At 50.0% G+C, this 18943-nt stretch overlaps 1 protein-coding gene across 1 annotated transcript; it reads right to left on the bottom strand.

Annotated features, from left to right (window-relative positions):
* Positions 1-898: 898 nt before the first annotated feature.
* Positions 899-17967, bottom strand: Pla2g4d (phospholipase A2 group IVD). The gene is made up of 20 exons (XM_063250211.1): positions 17923-17967; positions 15242-15314; positions 14961-15097; positions 14029-14160; positions 12947-12987; positions 12512-12554; positions 11871-11934; positions 11555-11691; positions 10713-10823; positions 10557-10594; positions 10246-10381; positions 9818-9954; positions 8372-8594; positions 5133-5250; positions 4623-4760; positions 4278-4385; positions 3998-4189; positions 3560-3726; positions 2843-3029; positions 899-2451 (listed from the first exon to the last, which is right to left on the bottom strand). The coding sequence occupies exons 1-20, from the start codon at positions 17965-17967 to the stop codon at positions 2225-2227; spliced, it is 2454 nt and encodes an 817-aa protein (XP_063106281.1). The 3' UTR covers positions 899-2224.
* Positions 17968-18943: the final 976 nt, after the last annotated feature.

Genomic DNA, 18943 nt, shown 5'->3' with positions numbered 1-18943 from the left:
CCACACGGCTGACCTTCAGTCTCTAGCCCCTTCAGTCTCTAACCCCTCCTCAGGCTAACACTTATAGTCTCCAGTTCTTCCATCCAGTCAAGGATCCAAGGAAACAAAGATACTTCTTCCAAACAGGACATTCTATGGCCCAGAGATCACCTCTCTATAGTCAAGAGCAAAGGTCAGACCTGTGTTTAGGTAAGATGAATCCTTCATTGCAAGAGGTGCATGCTGCAAAGTCAGGCCAAAGGTTTGGGGTGGTACAGGGCTTACAAGTCTGGGGGCTGATCTTGAAAGCCTCCACTTCCAGGCCTGCCTTTGCCATTTTCAGGTCTAGTGATCTTGAGCAAGTTGCTTAGTGGGTCGATGCCCTCCAGTGAAAGGCCACAGGAACCTCCTTGGTACTTGAATGAATGAGAGTTTGTTGGTACTAAGGAGACAGTGCATCACAGGGAATGTAAGAGGGTGGCTCAGAGGAGGCTTACGGAAGGACTGGGCTTGGGAAAGGTAATCTGAGGGAGCGCTCAGGAAGCAAAGTTTTGCCTGGATTGGGTGCTGTTGGGAAGTAGCAATGATTTCACGAAAGATGTCTTTGTAACTTTTCTAGGAGGCAGAGGAACAAGATTGTGCTGAAAGCCAAATACATACAGAAGCAGAGAAAGAAAAATCCTGAGCAAAGGGAGATCAGAGGATAATGAGGTGATCTTGAGCCTAGATCTGTTGTGAACCCTTCACTGTGACACCCACATCAGGCCAGGGCAGCCATAGTTGGTGCATGTGTGTGTGTATGTGTGTGTGTGTGTGCCTTTGAGTGTGAGAAGCAAAGTACCCAAGTGATGCCCATGATGCCTATAAGGAATTATACGCTATGGTTCCAGGAAGGCAAGAGCAATTAATGCAGAGTACATTAATATAATACAGGACAAAAGCCCCACTATTATCTTAATAGACACAACACACACCCACAATCATCTGACAAAATTCAATAGTTGCATAGGAAAAAAAAGAAAGAAACTCAAAACACTCAACAAACTGAATAGAAGGGGACTTCCTAAATCTGATAAAGAACATAGAAGACAAAGCCAGAACCAAAGGAGAAAAGATTAACACATTCCTCTATCAGGAACAAGACACTCAGGTCTGCACAATCAGCACTGGGCTAGAGATTCTAGTAAGGGGAACCAGGCCAGAAGAAAGAGAAACAGAAAGCATTAAAGTAAAAAGAAAAAAGGAAATCACCTCTATGTGCAGATGACACGTTCTATATGTACAAAGTTCTAAGGAATCCACCAATACAGAATTAGAGCTAATAAACAAGCAAGATTTTGGAACACAAAATCAAAATAGAAAAATAAACTGTGCTGGGCCCTGGGATGTAGCTCAGCGCACAGCACCTGGCTGGTAAGCACAAGGTCCTGAGTGTCAATTCCCGGTATCAAAACAAGTGAAAAAATTCCCCCAAATTAAACAGAATTTTAAAAACTGTGCTTCTATGCAATACCAGTGAATTACCTGAAAATGAAATTAATAATTCCATTTGCAACACCATAACAATAAAATATTTAAGAATATCCAGGTATGGTAGTGCATATCTGTAATCTCAGCAGTCAGGAGGCTGAGGCAGGAAGACTGCAAATTCAAGTCCAGCCTGTACTACATAGTGAGACCTTGTCTCAAGGAAAAAAAATACTGAGGAATAAATTTATAAAAGTATAAGACTTGTACAGTGAAAGACAGAAGAAAAGAGAGTGTGACTCCTGGTACCTGAAACCACCTCAAATCCATTCTGCTCAAGTATGAAAGCAGTTACTTGTGAAGACTTATCTAATATGACCAGTTGCTCTTCCCTCTCCACCACTGGAGATTGAACTCAGGCTCTTTGCATTGAGTGAATCACCCTTTGATTGCTTGATTATTTGATTGACTGATTGATTGACAAGAGTCTCACTAATCACTAAATTGCAGTCTTCCTGCCTTAGCTTTCCAGGGCGCTTGGATTACAGGTGTGCACCTCCATACCCGGCTAAAATGCTAGCCAGAGGACGAGTTTAGTTCCAACCCTCGAGCCAGCTATGAACCTCAGGGCAAGCATCAGGGCAGTAAGATGAGCTAAAAAGGTGGCCCAGGCTGGGAGAGCTGGAGAACAGGAGCTAAGAAGGGCTCTCACTAAGAAGGGTCCAGCAGCAGGTAGTCAGGCCCCAGGCCCGCAGGATCTTGGGACCCCTGAGCAACCTTACACCTGGGCCCCTTGACGCCCAGACTCTGGGGCCCTGTGCTTCAGGGCCATCCTCAGGGCCTTCAGGATGGTGCCCTGGCTGTTCCGCAGGTTGTAGTCATTCAGCTGTAGCAGGCGGTCAAAGTCTTCCTCTGAGTAGGTCATGTTGTGCAGGAAATAGGGCGTGGTGGTCTTGTTGAGGTCCACCTGACCAGCCTGGAGCTCTGTGGGGCTGCGCGGGACACCTGTGCAGGGGTGAACAGGGTCAGGAGCAGGCCCAGAGGCCTCCACCACTGGACTAAACTTTGCACTGGGGGGAGGTGGGGCCACTCTCCATGGAAGGCTTCTTGCTTTCCTCCCAGCTCTCGATGCCCTGTGCCCACAAACACTCGTGTGGGTGGCAGAGTGTTATTATGGGATAGTGGGCCTTTTCTGCTGCCACACTCTGGGGAGCATGACACTTGTCCTGCCATCCTAACTGAGCACCCCTGGGTAAGGTGGAAACAGCCAGGAGAAAGGCCACTGGGCTAGTACATGGTTCCCAAAGCTCAGGGTAGAAACAAGGGAACTTTGGCTCTCCAGGCTGTGGGCCTGGCCTTAAACCTTCCCTGGGCAGTTGGGGAGAGGCTGCCTCACCAGGGGCGGAGTGATCCTTGAAGGAGACATTGACCAGGGGGAGGCAGAGCAGGACAGGGGCCTCCGGGCAGGTGGGGTCCGAGAACAGGTAGCACTCCCCAGGCTGGCGGTGGTCCTCAGCACTGGCCTCCACATGGGGGAAGGGCAGCCCCTGGGTCCTGCAGTACAGCTCAGCCTGCTGCAGTGCCTGGCAGGGCAGAGAAAGCACAGTCACCCCAAATCTTTACTCTAGAGAATGCCTGCTTATGCCCTCAGCATCTAGACAGCAGGCTGGTTCTGTGCTGGACTGTCACGGGGCACATCTGAGGATCCCAGGAGGTAAAACCTTTAGGTGGGCTGCAAACCCAACTTGCTCTCCCCACTTGTGGTCATCAATGGATGATTCAAGTCCTCAAGCTTAGAGGACCTTAGTAGAGGACCGAAGTGTCCACCCCAGCATTGCTCCACCCAGAGTCCCCAGTAGTCTGCAGGGTAAGGGGGTGGTCGGATTGGAAATCCCAGAGGCCTCTCCCACATGGCGCAGTGGCTCCTCTGTAAGGGTAGGTGTGTTGAACTCCATCCTGTTCTCTTGGGGCCTAGAACCCCAGCACCACCCTGTCATTCTCCTCCCTTGGGGACATGGGAAGTGTAGGCTGTGGGTCAGGGGTCTGTTGCTTGTCCCCAAAGCCTGGTCTGACTAGGCAGAGGTCTGGGGTTCCCATGGGACAGCCTGGACACCTCAAAGTGTGAAGACAGGGAGTAGCCAAAGTAGAGGATGAGGTCCAGCCTGCGGCCTGGCTGGAACATGGAGGGATAGCTGTTGTTCATTAAGTAACCGGTGTCCACCAGGCAGAGCTGGGGCTCCTGGGGGGTCAGCTGGCTAGGAGTGGAGTCCAACTGGCAGTCTGGCAAGAGAGGTAGAGATAATCAGAGGCAGCCATCTGCCATGGGTGGCCCACCCATCCTCTCTGGCCACATTCACCTCTACATCCCTTTTGTACCTCTGCCACTCCTTGGTGCCCGGTCCCTCCCCAAGCCCTCCCAATGGGATCTTTTCCAGACCTCCCTCCAGATATGGATGCTATGGCCCCTGAGGCCTCTGCAGGTCAACCATCATGGCCCACACCCATCTGGGAGTCCAGAGTTCCACTGGGGGCACAGGACCATAGTTCTTACCCGCCCAAGTAGAGAAGTCTTTCTGGCCATAGTACCCCTGGTGTAACTGGAGGCCGTGGAGGAAGTTGGCACCATGGTGGCACAGCGGCCTCCTTGTCAGGAACCCCTTGAATGCTCGTGCCAGGGCCGTTCCAGGCTGCAGCCAGGACTCCACCAGTGAAGAGGTCCTCATGCAATCCCCTGGCTCCTTGTCTATGACCAGAGAAACAGGCAATGCTCCAGCAAGAGGCCCAGAAATGCCAGCCCTTCTCCCCCCTCCACCCCAGGGACCCTCTCTCACCTGTGTTATGTATCTCGTCCTTGACATGCTGTGTCCATTTCTCATGAGACCAGGTGAGGTTACACCAGGCATCCATCACGTTTATGGAGAAAATGTTGCTCCAGATACCTGAAGCCAACCCCAGAAGAGGGCAGCCCTCAGGCCCCAGAGCCCTGCCTCCTCATCCCTGGAAGCCGAAGGCCCTCACACCTGGTGCTGATGGGAAATGCCAGCAGGGGAAAAAGCCCTTCCCACAATGGCTCCTCTTCACCACCCAGTCTCTCCCCTCTCCTCTGCCCAGACCCAGCTACAGAGATCAGGTCCAGGAAGCCATTTGGCCAGTGCCTCCAGAGTAAGTGCTCTCACCTTCCAGAAAGCAGATCCGAGATTCAGGGAGTCTCCTCATCAGTCGCCCCATGAAGAACTCAGAGCCAAAGAGCTCAGGAGGCACAAAAGCTCCGTACTTCAGGAACCCGACCTCATAAGGGGAGAATTCGACCCACTCTGTTGGGGTAAGAAGGAGAGGCAGGGAAGGGTTGGGGAGAGTGGGCTGGAGGAGTCACATCATTAGCAAGGGCCAAAGATACTGCCTCCCATCCTGGGCAGGTCTCAGCCTCCCCACTGCCCAGTACCAACTCAGCAGACTGAGGAAAACAGACCCCTGGTTGACCACTCTCCACCAACCCAGTCCATAAGCTTCAGTGCCCAGTCCAAGGACACAGTGCTGCTGGGGCTGGCCCTGGGCCCATCAGTACCATTTTGGGGCAATCTATACAGTCATTCCAGCCTTGGCTTCTGTGGAGAGCTGGGGGTGGGGAGATGGGGAACAGGCCTGAGGCGCATGTGTACTGGAGGACAGAGTGGATAGGACCATACCCTTGAAGTGGAGGGTGTCCACAGTGTCCTCTTTGACATTAAGGCTCAAGTAGAGGGGCAGAGGGTTCTGACCCCGCGCCAGTGCATCTCTCTGTCCTGACAGCGTCTGATCCATCACCTAGCATCAGAGGGATGAGAGCCAAAGTGAGGTGCGGTGGCAGCTCCACAGGAAAGGAACAGTGCAGGAGAACATGTTGGGGATGAGGAGGCAGCAGCCCTCTGGGTTCTGGGAGTTGGGATGTGGAGGCACTTCTGCCCAGGCCCCTCTGCAGGGTCGCCACTTGGGGCTATACAAGTTGTGGACTACACAGCTTGCATCACACACATTGATGGTCCCTTTTCCTGCATCCTGGGCTTTCAGAGCCCACCTCTTTGGGTTTAAGGGTGGAGTGGATGAGGTTAGTGGCACCCAGTGCAGGCACATGTACAAGGACATACACATGCACATTTCTTTCCAGAAAGCACACATAGTCCCCTTTTAGCTAACTCAGGAGATGGCTGAGCTAGACTCCAAGGATGTACACTTGCTTGGTCATCAGGTAACCAGGAAGATTTTTTTAAAAGACTAATTCCAAAGCAATTTCTAATAGACTGAGTCTGAGTAGAGAGGAAGACATGTGTATATTTAGCCAAATTCCTGCTTGCTAAGTAAATCAGCTGGTAAGGGCTGCTGTGGGAGGTTGGGAGTCCCCTAGGGACTCTTGTAGCCCAAAAAGCCGAAGACAAGGCTGACACATTTCTGGCACATGTAATGCCCTGTCCCAAACCATGTGAGGCTGATTGCCTGGGCCTTCTTGCTGAGAACAGCTACAGGCTGCAAGCAGCCCCTCATTCAGCTAACCAGAGCTGGAGGGAAGCTCTGTGCTCCTCTGATCCAGGATGACCTGAAGCTTTCTGTGCCCTTAGAATGCAGGGAACCACTGTAGACCCCAGAGTTTTAGTGAAGAGAAAATGAAGAATAGATGGCAGAATAAACCACAAGATGCAACCTCATATTGAATGCAGCAAGGGGAGCAACAAAAAAGCACTCAGGAGGGGCAGAGACATGAACTGTATCAATGGGAACCTAGGGCAGCCAGTCCCGTGCAATGGAACAGAGAGCTCAAGAAGAGCCCTGGGGGCACAGGAACCTGATCCAAGGTGAGTAATGCAACAGGGAGACAAAAGAAATTCACAAACAAGACTGGAAAAGTCCCTACCTGTATATGAGGAAAGAAAGCATCCCAGGAAACAGCCTCCAAAAATTGACCCCTAGCCATATGAGACTTAAATTCTGGTGCATTCAAGCCCCAGTTGTAAGAAACAAAGTTTTAAAGCTTATGTTAGAATATAGAGAAGGATTTTATAACTTGGGGGAAGGAAAAGGAAAACACTTCAAACATACAACATAAAAGAGAAAATGATAATAAGACTGTTGAGTTATGCATCAAGAGGGTCACAGCTGGTAAAATGTTAAATGCAGACTATGTAAAAATTCTAAAAAGAACTGTAAAAAAAAAACCAAACTAAATAGAAAATTGGGAAAGAACTTAAGTAGGTAATTCATGGAAGAGGATCCCAAATGATAAATATACTTGAAACTATAACATCTCAGTAAAATTCAAGGAAACAGAAAACTACAATGGACTTTCATATCTATAGATGAAAATACAAATCTGCAGAAGATGTAGTGAAAGAAATATTACACATCACCAGGTGTGATGAGGCATGCCTGTCATCCCAGCACTCAGGAGGCTGAGGCAGGAGGAGTGTTGCAAGTTCAAGTCCAGCCTGGGCTACAAAGTGAGTTCCAGGCCAGCCTGAACTGCATAGTGAAACCCTGTCTCATAAAGACAAAGAAGTTTTTGCACACTGGTAATGGGACTGTGAATTAACACTATTGCTTTGGAAAACAATTTGATAGTAGCTAGAAAAGACACGGTACAGATCCAGAAGCCCAACAGTTCAACTCCTGAATGTAAATATCAGAGGCGTGACAAGCCTCTAACACATATGTACAATGAGACTTGTGCACAAGCATTCTTGCAAGTAATATTTTTCTTAAAGGTACAGATATTAAATCATATGAAATAAATATCCATGTAATAAAGGTGTATAAAGTACATTATATGGAATTATGTGTGACATAGAATAGAACAGTGCATAGATTGTAGATATTCGTGTGATGGATGATGTGGAAGCTCTGAGGTCAGGAAGAAAAGCAGGCTGGAGAGAAAACACAGTGAGGGGTTTCCGCTGAGAGTGTCTGGTGAAGTCATGCATATTTATTACATTGGTATTTATGGTTCACGCATTTTTTTTAGGTGTGAAGATTTTAATAATGTTTAATAATAAATATTGATATTTGCATAAGTATTGCTAACCTAATAAAAATAAAAGTGATACTATGCTTGCCAGTGAAAATAAAAGTTTTAAAAATTTGAGGAGAAATGGAGCAGGGACAAAGGGATGAAAAAAAGAATGAAAATGTGTTGTGTACATGTACCAGCTCCCCATGAGAAATGTGATCATAATCATGTACTAGTAAAAATAACAACCTCCAAAATTCGAGGAGACATTATTTCTTTCTTCTGCTATTAATAAATTTGATTTTAAAAAATAGTACTGGAGATGGAACCCAGGGCCTTGTTCACGCTAGGAAAGCCACCTCCTCAGCCAGACAGTTTACATGTATTTTGCAAGCTAAACATACTTTTTTGTCTTTCTGTTGTTTCAGATGCTTTTGAAACTTTATTCAGATGGTTACCAGTGGAAGAATCACTCAATTTTAACAGTTGTATCAGTTAGTGTAAGATCCCACAGTTAACTTACTAAACTCTCCATGAAGAACCATTGCAGTAAACACGTCTGTGCTCCATGTTGTCGCGCAGATGAATCCAAGGCACAGAGATTAAGAAGGGACACACAACGAGTAAAATGCACAGGAATGGGAACCCAGGAACTCTGTTTCTAAAATCTGGGCTTTTAATACAACACTGAAGATAATAATAACATTTTATACTGCAGTATAAATAAAAGCCGTTCTAGAAATCTCAATGCAAGAGCTTTATCTCACTGACTAATACTGACTTATCCCCAGATCTTGGGAGATTCACGAATTTCTGTTAATAGCAATTAACCAAAGAGCTGCCGACCTCAGAAAGGCAGTGTCGCAAGGATGGCAAAACTCAGTGGGTCCCACGGCCTTCAAGGCTCCGCCCCTCCACCTTCCTGGGAGGCTTCCCGCGCAGGCGCAGTACCTGACCATGCAGGGCGAACTCCAGCAAAAGGGCCCAGAGATCCACCGCTGTGGTGGGGAGCCCCTGGGAGGCCCGTAGTTGCAGCTCCCGCCGGTAGCTTGCGAGATGCTCGGGAGAGAAAGCTCTCATCTTGCTCTTGGCCAGATGCTCCCTGATGTGGCTAATGGGTCCATGGAGGTCCTTCTGCGACCACTCTGGGTCACAGTACAGGTGAGCCATTGTCCTGGGGTAGGAAGAGGAGAGGGTTGGTGGAGGCTGTCCTGTGACTGCGCCTTCCCACAGGCAGCTTCTCCCCAGACAGGGGTCCTGCTGCCAGGACTGCATTTGTCCTGGAACCGTGTGGAGCTCTCTTTTGCCCATCCCTGCTGTCCAGTAGTAGGGTGTGACCTGCATAGGTAATTTTCATTTTCTTTACTTTTTTTTTTGGCGGCGGTGATAACCAAGTCCTGGCTCAGGGATCAAGACCTTGCTCATGCTAGACGGGTGCTCTAGTCCTGAGCTATAGCTCTAGCCCCAAATGGAATTTTCTATTTCCCAGTAGCCACAATAAAAAAGTTTAAAGAAATCAGTGAGAATTAACTTTAATAATATATTGCATTTAATTCAAGACATCAAAAATACCATTTTGACATATAATCCCTAGAAGTATTGTTGTAATTTGGTGTCTTTCAAGCTAAAATTTCAAATATATGTTTATAACACAATTTGGATGGACCTCATTTTAAGGAGTCAGTAGCCACTGTGAGTGGTGGCCACCCTACTGGACAGCACTAAATCTTACCCCCATCTTCATGGGCCTGTCCTGAAGTTCTCATGACTCTGCTAGCCAGCTGCTGTCACCTAAACATCTCTGAGGATTCAATTCTCTTTCACACTTTACTGTAACATTTCAGTGAGACTCAAAGGAACAAATCTTTCATAGTGAAATGGCCCACCTCATCATATGCAATGCTAAAATGGTAACTCTTGACCTCAGTTTCCTCTGTACTTTATAAGCAAGAAGAGAACCACCTCAGGAACTATTTGAGCACTAACCATGGGAATAACTATGGCAGAAAAAAGGGCTACCAGTCTGGAGCACTTTGTTAGTGCCAGTTGTTAGTTAAATGCTGACATGGGCTGTTCCATGCCTGCCCTGCGCTCACTCACTGTGGAGAAAGGCCCACTGAGACTCAGGGGAGAAGGTTACTAAGGTCACCCAAGCCTAAGTGGTGTTGTGAGACCAAGCCTAACTCCCTTTGGACCACTCACCTTCAGGCCCTCAGTAATGTCAGGAAAGAGACCACCTGCCACCATTCCTGGCAGCAATTCTGTTTCTGTTTTCTGTTTTAAGAAAATGCCTGCTCACACCTTTGTGATATTCCCATATGCAGGCTCCCCTGGTGTCCGTCCTGCTCCCCACCAGGCCCCGGTCATCTCTGCTGTCCCAGTCCCCATAGCACTTACCATGTAGCACCCGAGATACCACTCAGGTAGGTCACACAGTCCAGGAGGCCCAGCTTTTGCAGGGCCAGTAGGTGTCCAAAGAGTGAGGTCATGGCCCGAGCACCTCCTCCTTCAGCCATGATGCCCACAACAGGGACCTGGACCACACAGATACAGGCTGGTTCAGGGACGGAGACCCCAAGCAGCATCCTACTCTGTGCCTCTAGCCCAAGAGCCTTGAGATCAGGTCCTGATATGGTCAGGTACATCCCTCAGCCCAAGTCAGAGCCCCAAGGGACCAAGAACCCCAAGTGTACCTACTTGCCCCTTCTCTCCCTTCCCACCCCATTTTCCATTGCCTGGGGTGTCTGAGGAGGGTACGGGAATCAGGGAGCTTCACAAGGTCAATCTGGGGTATCTGGACCCACATCCCTCATGTTCTCCCAGACCTCATCTTCCTGTAGGTCTCTGTCCAGCTGCAGAGCCTGCTTCAGGGCCTTGGCCACCACCTGCTTCCTCCTGCTCAGGAAGGCCTGCTCTTCTGCACAGAGATCAAAGCCCAGGCGCACGGCCATCTCCTTAGGGCTGGGACAGAAGAGGACCCAAGAGTCAGGGGGCGCCTGCATGGCTCACTGGCTGACCAAGCCTGCAGGGAGCTGCCAAATTACCTCCTTGATCCAACCCCAAGAGCCACCTGTGTCGCAGAATTCCCCTTCTATAACAACTCCCCACTGTTCCCACAGATACAAATGTCCCTTACCAGCTATCTGCCTTGAGCTTCAGCCTCACTCCTGAGTCCTAAAATCAGAGCAAGAAACCATGCTCAGGATGTCCTAATCCTGGGGGACATGGATGTCCCCTGGAGACAAGTCTGTCTTTATTTCCACAGTACTTCCCTACAGTCAAGGCCACTTACATCTGTAGCAGGAACACTAATGGTCACCTCTTTTCCCCTGGCCAAAGACCTCAGGGGCACAGTGAAGTGCCCAACTGAGTTGTTCGAGTGCCAACCATTGCTTCTGGAGCTCTGGAAGAAAACATTCATTCTTTCATTCATTCAGCAAGTGTTGGCCAGGGATATAGCTCAGCAGCATGTGTGCCTGCCTGGCAAGCACAAGGTCCTAAGTTCCATTCCTAATACCAAAACATCAAACAAGTGCTTACTGAGCATCTAACTGCCACGATCCCATCCTACTAATGTGAAGCTAACAATTAGATGCTAACAAGTACAAAATAATAATGGCCAGTACGTGTTTAGTGCAAAGGTATTGTTCCCTCTGATCACATTACATGTCTTTAGAAATGGAATGTGGCCTTGGGAAGGAGGACACCAGCCATCAGCAGGACAGAGTAACCAAGGCAGTGGGAGGTGGCCTCAGAGGGAACTGGTGGAGGACAGGGAGAGCTGCTGGCATGGTGTAAAGCAAGAGGACACAAAAGCAGCTGGAGCATGAATAAGAGGATGTGCCACACAAGACAGCAGAGGTGGTGAAGGGCAGGCTATGTGCACCTTATGGGCACTGGGGTCAAGTTTTATTCCAAGAGCATCATTGGAGGAGCCACCAGTGTGTTCGAACCAAGACCTGCATGGTGTAGCGGCCCCTGATGATCCTCTCTGTCTTCCAGGCTGGGGTACTTAAGCGAGGGAAGCTGAGGAGGCCACAGGACACCTGACCTTGCCAGGAGGCAGGAGAAGGGGACTCTGCCACCACTGGAACTGGCTAAAAGGGTGGGGAGAGCTGGAGAGCAGAGACTCACCCTCAGGCATCCATGTAGCTCTGTGTCTTGGGCTGCCAGGTAATGGAAGCGGAAGGCAGAGGCCGCGTCCAGAGCAGATGTCTGCGTGTCTTCAAAGGACCCCTTCAGGACGAGCTCCAGCTCCAGCTTGTCCCCATCTAGGGAGACAGTGGGCAGGTTGGCAAGAACTCAAGCTCTGACCTGGGAAATTAGCAGTAAATCTGGAAAGAGGTCAGGTAGGCTGGACCATGGTACATTAGATTCTGAAAAGAGCCTTCCCCATATCACCCAGGAGACTCCCACTTCCCGTGTCAAGAGACCCTCCTGCCATTCTTACCTGCTAACCCACAGCAGCTCTCTGCTCCGTCCAGATGGACTTCCAGGCACGACAGCTCCCTGGCCTGGGACGGACCATGGTGGTGACTGTGCAGGGTCAGCTAGGACCACCTCAGCCTTCACTCTGAGAGCCCTTCTGTCCCAAATCCATCACACACAGAACAAGAAGGGGGGCCCAGAATCGGACTGTGTGTAGAACCCTTCACCTCACCTCTAATCTACTGCAGTTGCTCAGCCTTGGTCAATCTGGATCCCCCAGGAGGCCCCATGTCCACTGTCAACCCAGTCATCCTGGCTTTACTGAGCTTCTAGCCGCTCATATAGCTTCACAACTCCAAACAAGAACTCCGAGCTCCTCAGACATGACCAGGCCCCATCAGGAAGCATCTGATACTCCCAACCATCCCTCGGCCATCAAGCCTCAGACCTCCTCTCAACAGAACCCTCTCTTCTTGTGTCCCTTAGCTCTAGCACCACACCCCCAAAGCCCTACACAGCCACAGGTGATCCCTGGCTAGGACACTAGGGTGGTCTCCCCACAAAGCTTTCCCCTGCCTTGTCCCTTGTCTCCTATCTCAGTGCTCCTGCCCCCATCTCTTTGCTCTGGGTCCCTCCCCTAAGAACGGAGAAGAAGGTGTTTACCACAAGGACGTTGTTGGTGATCAGGTTTTCTGGAGGGTCGGATCTAGAAAAATAAAACCACGTGTCTGGTTTGGTGGAGACAGGCCCATCCTACACTGCTCTGCCCCTCATGGCAAGGGTCCTGCCCACCTGCTGCTTCTCTGGGTGATACTGAGGGCTCTTACATCCTGGCTAAAGATCAGTGAGGGGCGCTGTGCAGAATGAAAAGGGGAGACAGCAGGGCAGGGACATTATTGGCCTTTCTCCCTCAGCTGTCCTCAGGGAGCTCCAGACCTCTCTGGCAGGGGTTGATAAGGGACCATGACTCTCAGCTGGGCAAGACAACACAATTCTAGGTCAGGGCCATTTTCCTGAACAAAGCCTGGCTACCTGGTCACGCCCTGGGTTGTGTGACATTACTCATGTATAAATGTGAGTAAACAGGGCATTACTCACATTTCTTCCACCAGAAACTCCACATCCAGCTCTTCCTGTCCCTAAGATCAAAGAGTATGAGCAAGTCATCAACACTTACAGCCGACACATGGTATCGTTTGGGTCAAAAATGTCCAGTATCTCCCTCCCACCATCGTATACTCCCGATGTTCAGATGTGGAGCTGTGGAAGGCGACCGACTCTAACCTCAGCGCTGATGAATCCATTGATGATTTCTTAGCTAAATGTGCTGTGAGGAGGTGAGGCCTGGGTGAGGGAAGTGGGTCACCGGGAGTGTGACCTGGAAGAGCAGATCCAGTCCCCGGCCCCTTCCCTCTCTGACTCTTCCTTGCTCTCTCCCTCTTTCCTGGCTGCCATGAGGTGAGGGCTTTCGTCTGCCCTGAATTTCAACCATGATGTTTCTGCCTTGGATCCAACCAACCACAGGCTGGAACCTCTGACACTGTCAGCCAAAAGAGACCTAAGTTGTATATGTCTTGTCTCAGCAGTGAACATAAGCAGACAGTACCGTTCTTTTATATGCCTTATCATCCCAACTTGTCTTAAGCGGGGATCCATGGTGTTACAGTTATTTCCCATTCACAATGAGGAAACTGAGGAGCGGTCGAGAAGATGATCTGCCCACATTGCTGCAGCTAGCAAGTCTACAGAGAACAGTGCTTCCTCTTTCTGGCTCCCCAAGCCCCGGGCCACGCTGAAGGAGTAGACAAAGGGCTGAGTGAAAGGAGACTGGAGGATGCCGGTCCCCATCTTCTCCTCCTCTCCTCTCCCCAGCACAGAGCAGGCCTGGGGCCCATGAGCAGCAGGGAGAGCCCGCACCCGAGGGATTGTTGTGTCTTAAGGGATGCTCCCTCCACTTCCCAGACTTCCCTCCCGCCATGACTAAGGCTAATGCTCTCAGTGATGTAGTCTGGAGCCTCGTGGGTGAGCTGGCCCCCTTCCTACTAAAACGCAAATCTCTTTGGGAAGCGTCCCAGCTTTCTGATACTGCTTCAGCGAGCAGCATCCCAGGAGGTAGAACAACCGAGTCCTTCCTCAGCCTGGACTGAATGAGGTGGGCCCATAGGGACTTCCCTGCCTACCTGAGGTCCCAAGGAAAAGGTTTTCTGGAGCAGCTTGCCAGGGAGGACTTCTGAGACATCATAGAAAATCCTGAAGCAGATTTCATCCTTTGTAATTAAATCTTCATCATAGATACTCAGCTCCAGAACATTCTAGGGGACAGGAACAGCAACAGTGTATTATCTTTTCATTTTGACCACCACTCATGAATAACTGTGAAATTTAAAAGTATAAAGATCCAACAGCCAGGCATGGTGGTACATGCCCATAATCCCAGCACTTGGGAGTCTGAAGCAGGAGGATCATCATGAGTTCAAGGCCAACCTGAGCTACAAAGTGAGACCCTGCCCCCCAAAACAAAACAAACAAAAAAATCCCCACCAACCCCCACCTCCCCAAAGAAAGAAAAGAAGTCCAACTAAGTCCCTAATTTCCTCCTCTTGACGTTTTTTTTTTTTTTTTGAGACTATGTAGTTCATGCCAGCCTAGACTTAGTAAGTAGCCCAGGCTCACTTGAAACTCACAGTGATCCTCCTGCCTCAGCCTCCCAAGTGCTGGGATTATAGGTGTGTGCCACCACACCCGGCTCTTGATTTTTATTTTTATCAAAAATAGAGTTCTACTGAAAAAGACTGCCCAGCTTTACTGGTTTCCTAAAGCATACTCCAAGGGAGGTGTGGGATACTATGGTGGCAGCCTTTTGTGATTATAGTGCACTCTTCAACCGCACAGCACTGCCCTCAAAAGGGGGCACCTACTGTGTCCACAGCACAGATGGGTTTAGAAAGGAGCAGTAGCTTCTGGAGATCACACATTCTCCCACACACAGCATGCACAGGCTGGAGTATAACTTGTCCTGAGTGCTGATAGTCCTGGAGGAAGCCCTGCATCCCAAGACCTTGAGGGGTGGGCGTGGCTATCTGAAAGCAGCCAATGGTGCCCCAGCCTTTACCTTGACCTGACTCTGGATGAGGAATCTGAAGGTCTCATTCCATACAGGATGACTGGAGTTGGAGACCGTTTTGGTCCTGAACTTCGTTCCAGGAGCAGTTGGCAGCTGCAGGATCACATATGGATCTGTCTCACTCACTGCCAAAGTCAAGGGACCATCAGAAGGAGCAAACTTATCAGCCTCACCAGAGTCCTACCATGAACAGCCCAGCCCAGCCACAAGACACTTCCAGAGCCTCTCCATTCTTTTGCATCCTCTGGCACCCAGGGACAGCTACTTACACACATCAGCCCTGTGCAGTCTCCGCGCCTCCAGGACCCGCACAGTGAGCTGCCAACAGGCAGAGGGCTCCCCCTGGATAGAAATAGCACACTGCTAAGTTCTGCCACCCACATCTGGAGCTGCTGTGTAGCTCACATCCATGGGGGTGGACACACTCTACATCTCCAGGCTGCCAGCTCTGCTGGGGACCAAGTAATCTTTGTGTACCACTGTCCTTGGGATCATGGTTCAGGCTGCAGCAGGAAATGGCAGATCGGCTGGGGGCAGAGTTGTGGAATCCTCTTCCTTTCATGTGAGAATAGAGAGAAAGGACTAATGCTCCCCAACCTTACAGAGATAATCCCTGCCACTCTGGGCACCCCGTGGTCGCTCTGGAAGACATCTGCTATAGCTGCAGCAAGCTCTGAATGTGAACCCATCACAGATAACTCTGCCCTGCAGCATTTCTGGATGGTTCCGTTCCTCAACCCCCTCCTGAGTTAGATCTATGAGACGGGAACCCCTCCCCTACCCATGAGCTTGTGAGTCTGACAATGTGCGTGTGTAAGCCTGCCTTTTATCCTGCATAACTTACCTCACTATACCCTTAAAGGATCAGCCCATGCACGGCAGCAGGAGTCCTAATAAAGTCTCTCCCTTATTCTGCAGCATGAGTCTCTCTTGGGTGGCATTTTGTTTTGCCTAGTCATGATTTTGTCTTGGTCACAGCATGCTGAACTGCTACAGTAAGAGCTGATAACACTAAAGACTATTGGTGCCCAAAGCAGGCAGCAGCCAGGGCAGGCAACACTGCTATAAATCCTGTGCTATTTACCACCCTGGGGCTTTCCTTCTTTGTAACAGCACAAATTTCTCCCAGTGCCCTCTGGGAATTTAGATGCTAGAATCTTGTAGACTCTTCTTTGACTAATATGCCTGCCAAGCTAACACATTAGCCAACACAGTTCCTCTCTGAGAGGGCTCTTTCCCCTGTCAAAGGACCCTCCTATCTGGATTATCAAGTGCTTCTCAAGGGGTGCTCCAGCCTCACCGCCTGCAGATCCTGGGCATGCCCTGGTGAAGGTCTCAGTCACTCTGCCCACTGCACAGGGATCCTGGGGCTCTGCCATTTTCCTCCTGTGCAGGAGCCCAGGGCCTGTGTTTGCCAGGGAATTTTTGTGAACAGCTTAGTGCTGTTCCCTGACCATGGAAGAGCTGAGCTCACAGACTGGGGTTCAGATTATCTGTGACCATTACCCTGGTCTTTGGTGAGAGGAGAAAAGGAGCAACCTCCTCCCTCCCCCCATCCCTTGCTGGCCCCCAGCTACTGTGGTGACCGTGTGGGCAAGGCTGAGAGGGGAGGACAGATACTATGGACAGGGCTTTGGACCCTGTAGCTTCCTGGGTTGGGCTGAGCTGCTGCCCGTGGACTGCACAGAGGCGCATCCCAGAGCCAGTCCTGGATGACCAGGCTGCCCTGCCAGCCAAGCTCCTGCCATTGCATGGGCTGCAGGCACCCATTCCAACAGAAGAGAGGTGCTGAAGCTGCTGCCTCATCACAGGACCAGACTTGAAGGCTGGGGGTCGAGGACCTGGGTTTAGGACCTGTGCTAGGAACACAGCCAGAAGCGAGGGCTTTCCAGGTATGAGGCAGACTCAGACTTTTATTTCACCACTGAGGCTGGACCCAGAGCAGACAGAGGAGGAAAGGTGCATAGGCTTTTTGAGGGAGATGGACTTTGAAGAGAGATATTCCAGAAACCTCAAAGCTGGCTATTCTGGGATGAGGCACTCCTGATGGGAGGTGGTGATGGGGCTGAGGCTGGCTGGCCACTCTGTTACCCTTCAGCCTCAGTTTCCCCCAGAACCTCACTAGAATGTTTCCACTCATGGATGATTTAGGGGTAGGTCCTCCTGACCTCAGGTTGAGGCAAGAGCCATTGTTTTTTTATGGGGAAGGGCTCTCCAGGTTCATTGGGGTATAGTCTGCTCTGACCACATCTTTTCCAGGAGCTCCATTCTGAGCTACTTGTCTGACTGTAGCTCAAGCCTGGATCCAGGACCAAGACAAGAAGAAGCCTATTGTGGGCTCTGAATGAAGCAAAGAATCTTGGGCAGTGACCGTGGTATACTTGACTTGCTCATGGCCACCATCTGGAGCATCAGGGGACATCTGAGGAGCTAGTCCTATTGGCCTTAGCCCCTGGCAGATGATAAGGAGTTCGTTAGAGCCAAGAGGAAGTGTGTGGCAGATAGGTGAGCAGTCTACAAGCTCCTTATGCAGCCTCCTAACTCTTAGACCCCGTAAATAATTGGCAGTGGAGGCAATTGGGGTTCCCTGAGATCCTGAGCACATGGGGCGATTCTGGTGCTCAGGCCAGATCCAGGAAGCCCACTACTTGTGGCAGTGGGCTTTGTACCTGGTGAGTTTCCACTGAGAGATGAGACTTTAGGGAAATGAAAAGGTTTCTAGAGACTACTGCCTGGACTCTTACGGTAAAGAAGGAAGGATCTGCCAACCAAGCTCTGAACTGCAGGCCCATGCTTCTGTGGGTATTGTTCCATCTCCCCCACCCCACATTCCCAAGCACAGACACAAGACCTGCCTCCCACCCCATGCAAAGATGCGAACCACCATGATTTCATCTGTGTGAAGCCTCTCAGAATCATTCTGTCCCATGGTCTCAGAAGACACTATTACCTTGGGCAGATGGCTGGGTGGTCCCTCAGGTGACAGGCTTTCCATCCCCATCTTCATGAAGATGCCAGCTTCCTAGCCAGGTGTCGGTCAATGTCTTGATCAACTTCAAATCTATTAGCCTCAGAGGTGCTCGGATTCTATAAACATCTTGGAACTCCACCCCTAGGTTGCTTCTCCTCTTTCTTAACAGGCTGGGTCAACTTGCATCTCCAGAAACCTCTGCCAGGGCCCCAGGGCCCCTGGGTGGAGCACGATTCCAGACCTAAACTGTCAGGATACATGCAACCACGGCAGGCAGACAAATCCAGGAGCAGTGGCAGGAAGTCAATTTCTCTAGGGCTGAGGACAGAAGATGGAGGACCCAGCAGAACTGAGAGCCCTGTGGCCCACTCATGCCAAGCCAGCCCCCAAGAGAGGAGCACCTGACCCAGCAGGAAGTCTGACCTCTTGGTGGCTCCTTGAAGCTAGGAGCTCACTACAGGTGAGAGCAGTGTGTCCTGCTGGCCAGCTGCAAAGGCTTCCAGACACCTCAGATCACAGGCTCCTCACCCCCACCCACCCCACTGCCGTGAGTTCAGCAGATTCTAGAAATCTGAGGACTTCTTTTTTTGTGTTTTGTTTTTGTTTTTTTTTTTATCGGTACCGGGGATCGAACTCATGCCCGCCTGCTTTCAAGGCAGGTTCTTATGCCGCTGAGCTGAATCCCCAGCCCCGGGACTTCTTTTAGAATTGAATGGCAGACTTGGTAATAAAGAAAGACAAAAGAGACCAATCCAAAAACCCTCAGATTATGAATGTTAGAGAAGAAAATCATGTGAAGCCACCAAATTCTTTATTCATTGTGCACAGAGCCTTAAATGCCATCCCATAATGACGCAGATGTCCCTTAATGACACAGAACTAAACCATGATTTGTTTTCTGAACAATAATGTATTTCTGAACAATAATGATTTGTTTTCTGAAGCAAATGAAACTAAATTAATGTCAAATTATTACAAATGAGTGTGAAATGTGTTATTA

Source organism: Cavia porcellus, unplaced genomic scaffold (assembly GCF_034190915.1).
Source record: "Cavia porcellus strain 051 isolate PalLab524CR breed Dunkin Hartley unplaced genomic scaffold, mCavPor4.1 scaffold_6, whole genome shotgun sequence".
Taxonomy (NCBI): Eukaryota; Metazoa; Chordata; class Mammalia; order Rodentia; family Caviidae; genus Cavia; species Cavia porcellus.
This window is presented reverse-complemented; position numbering and strand designations above follow the sequence as displayed.

What these genes read in the sequence shown, in the direction of transcription:
- Pla2g4d (XM_063250211.1), bottom strand. Translation starts at nt 17,967, where the DNA reads ATGGAAAGCCTGTCACCTGAGGGACCACCCAGCCATCTGCCCAAG. An exon ending in CCTTTTCCTTGGGACCTCAG is followed by an intron (nt 12,988 to 14,028) that starts GTAGGCAGGGAA and finishes CTTTGATCTTAG; the next exon opens with GGACAGGAAGAGCTGGATGT. An exon ending in GAGACCTACAGGAAGATGAG is followed by an intron (nt 9,955 to 10,245) that starts GTCTGGGAGAAC and finishes TGTGTGGTCCAG; the next exon opens with GTCCCTGTTGTGGGCATCAT.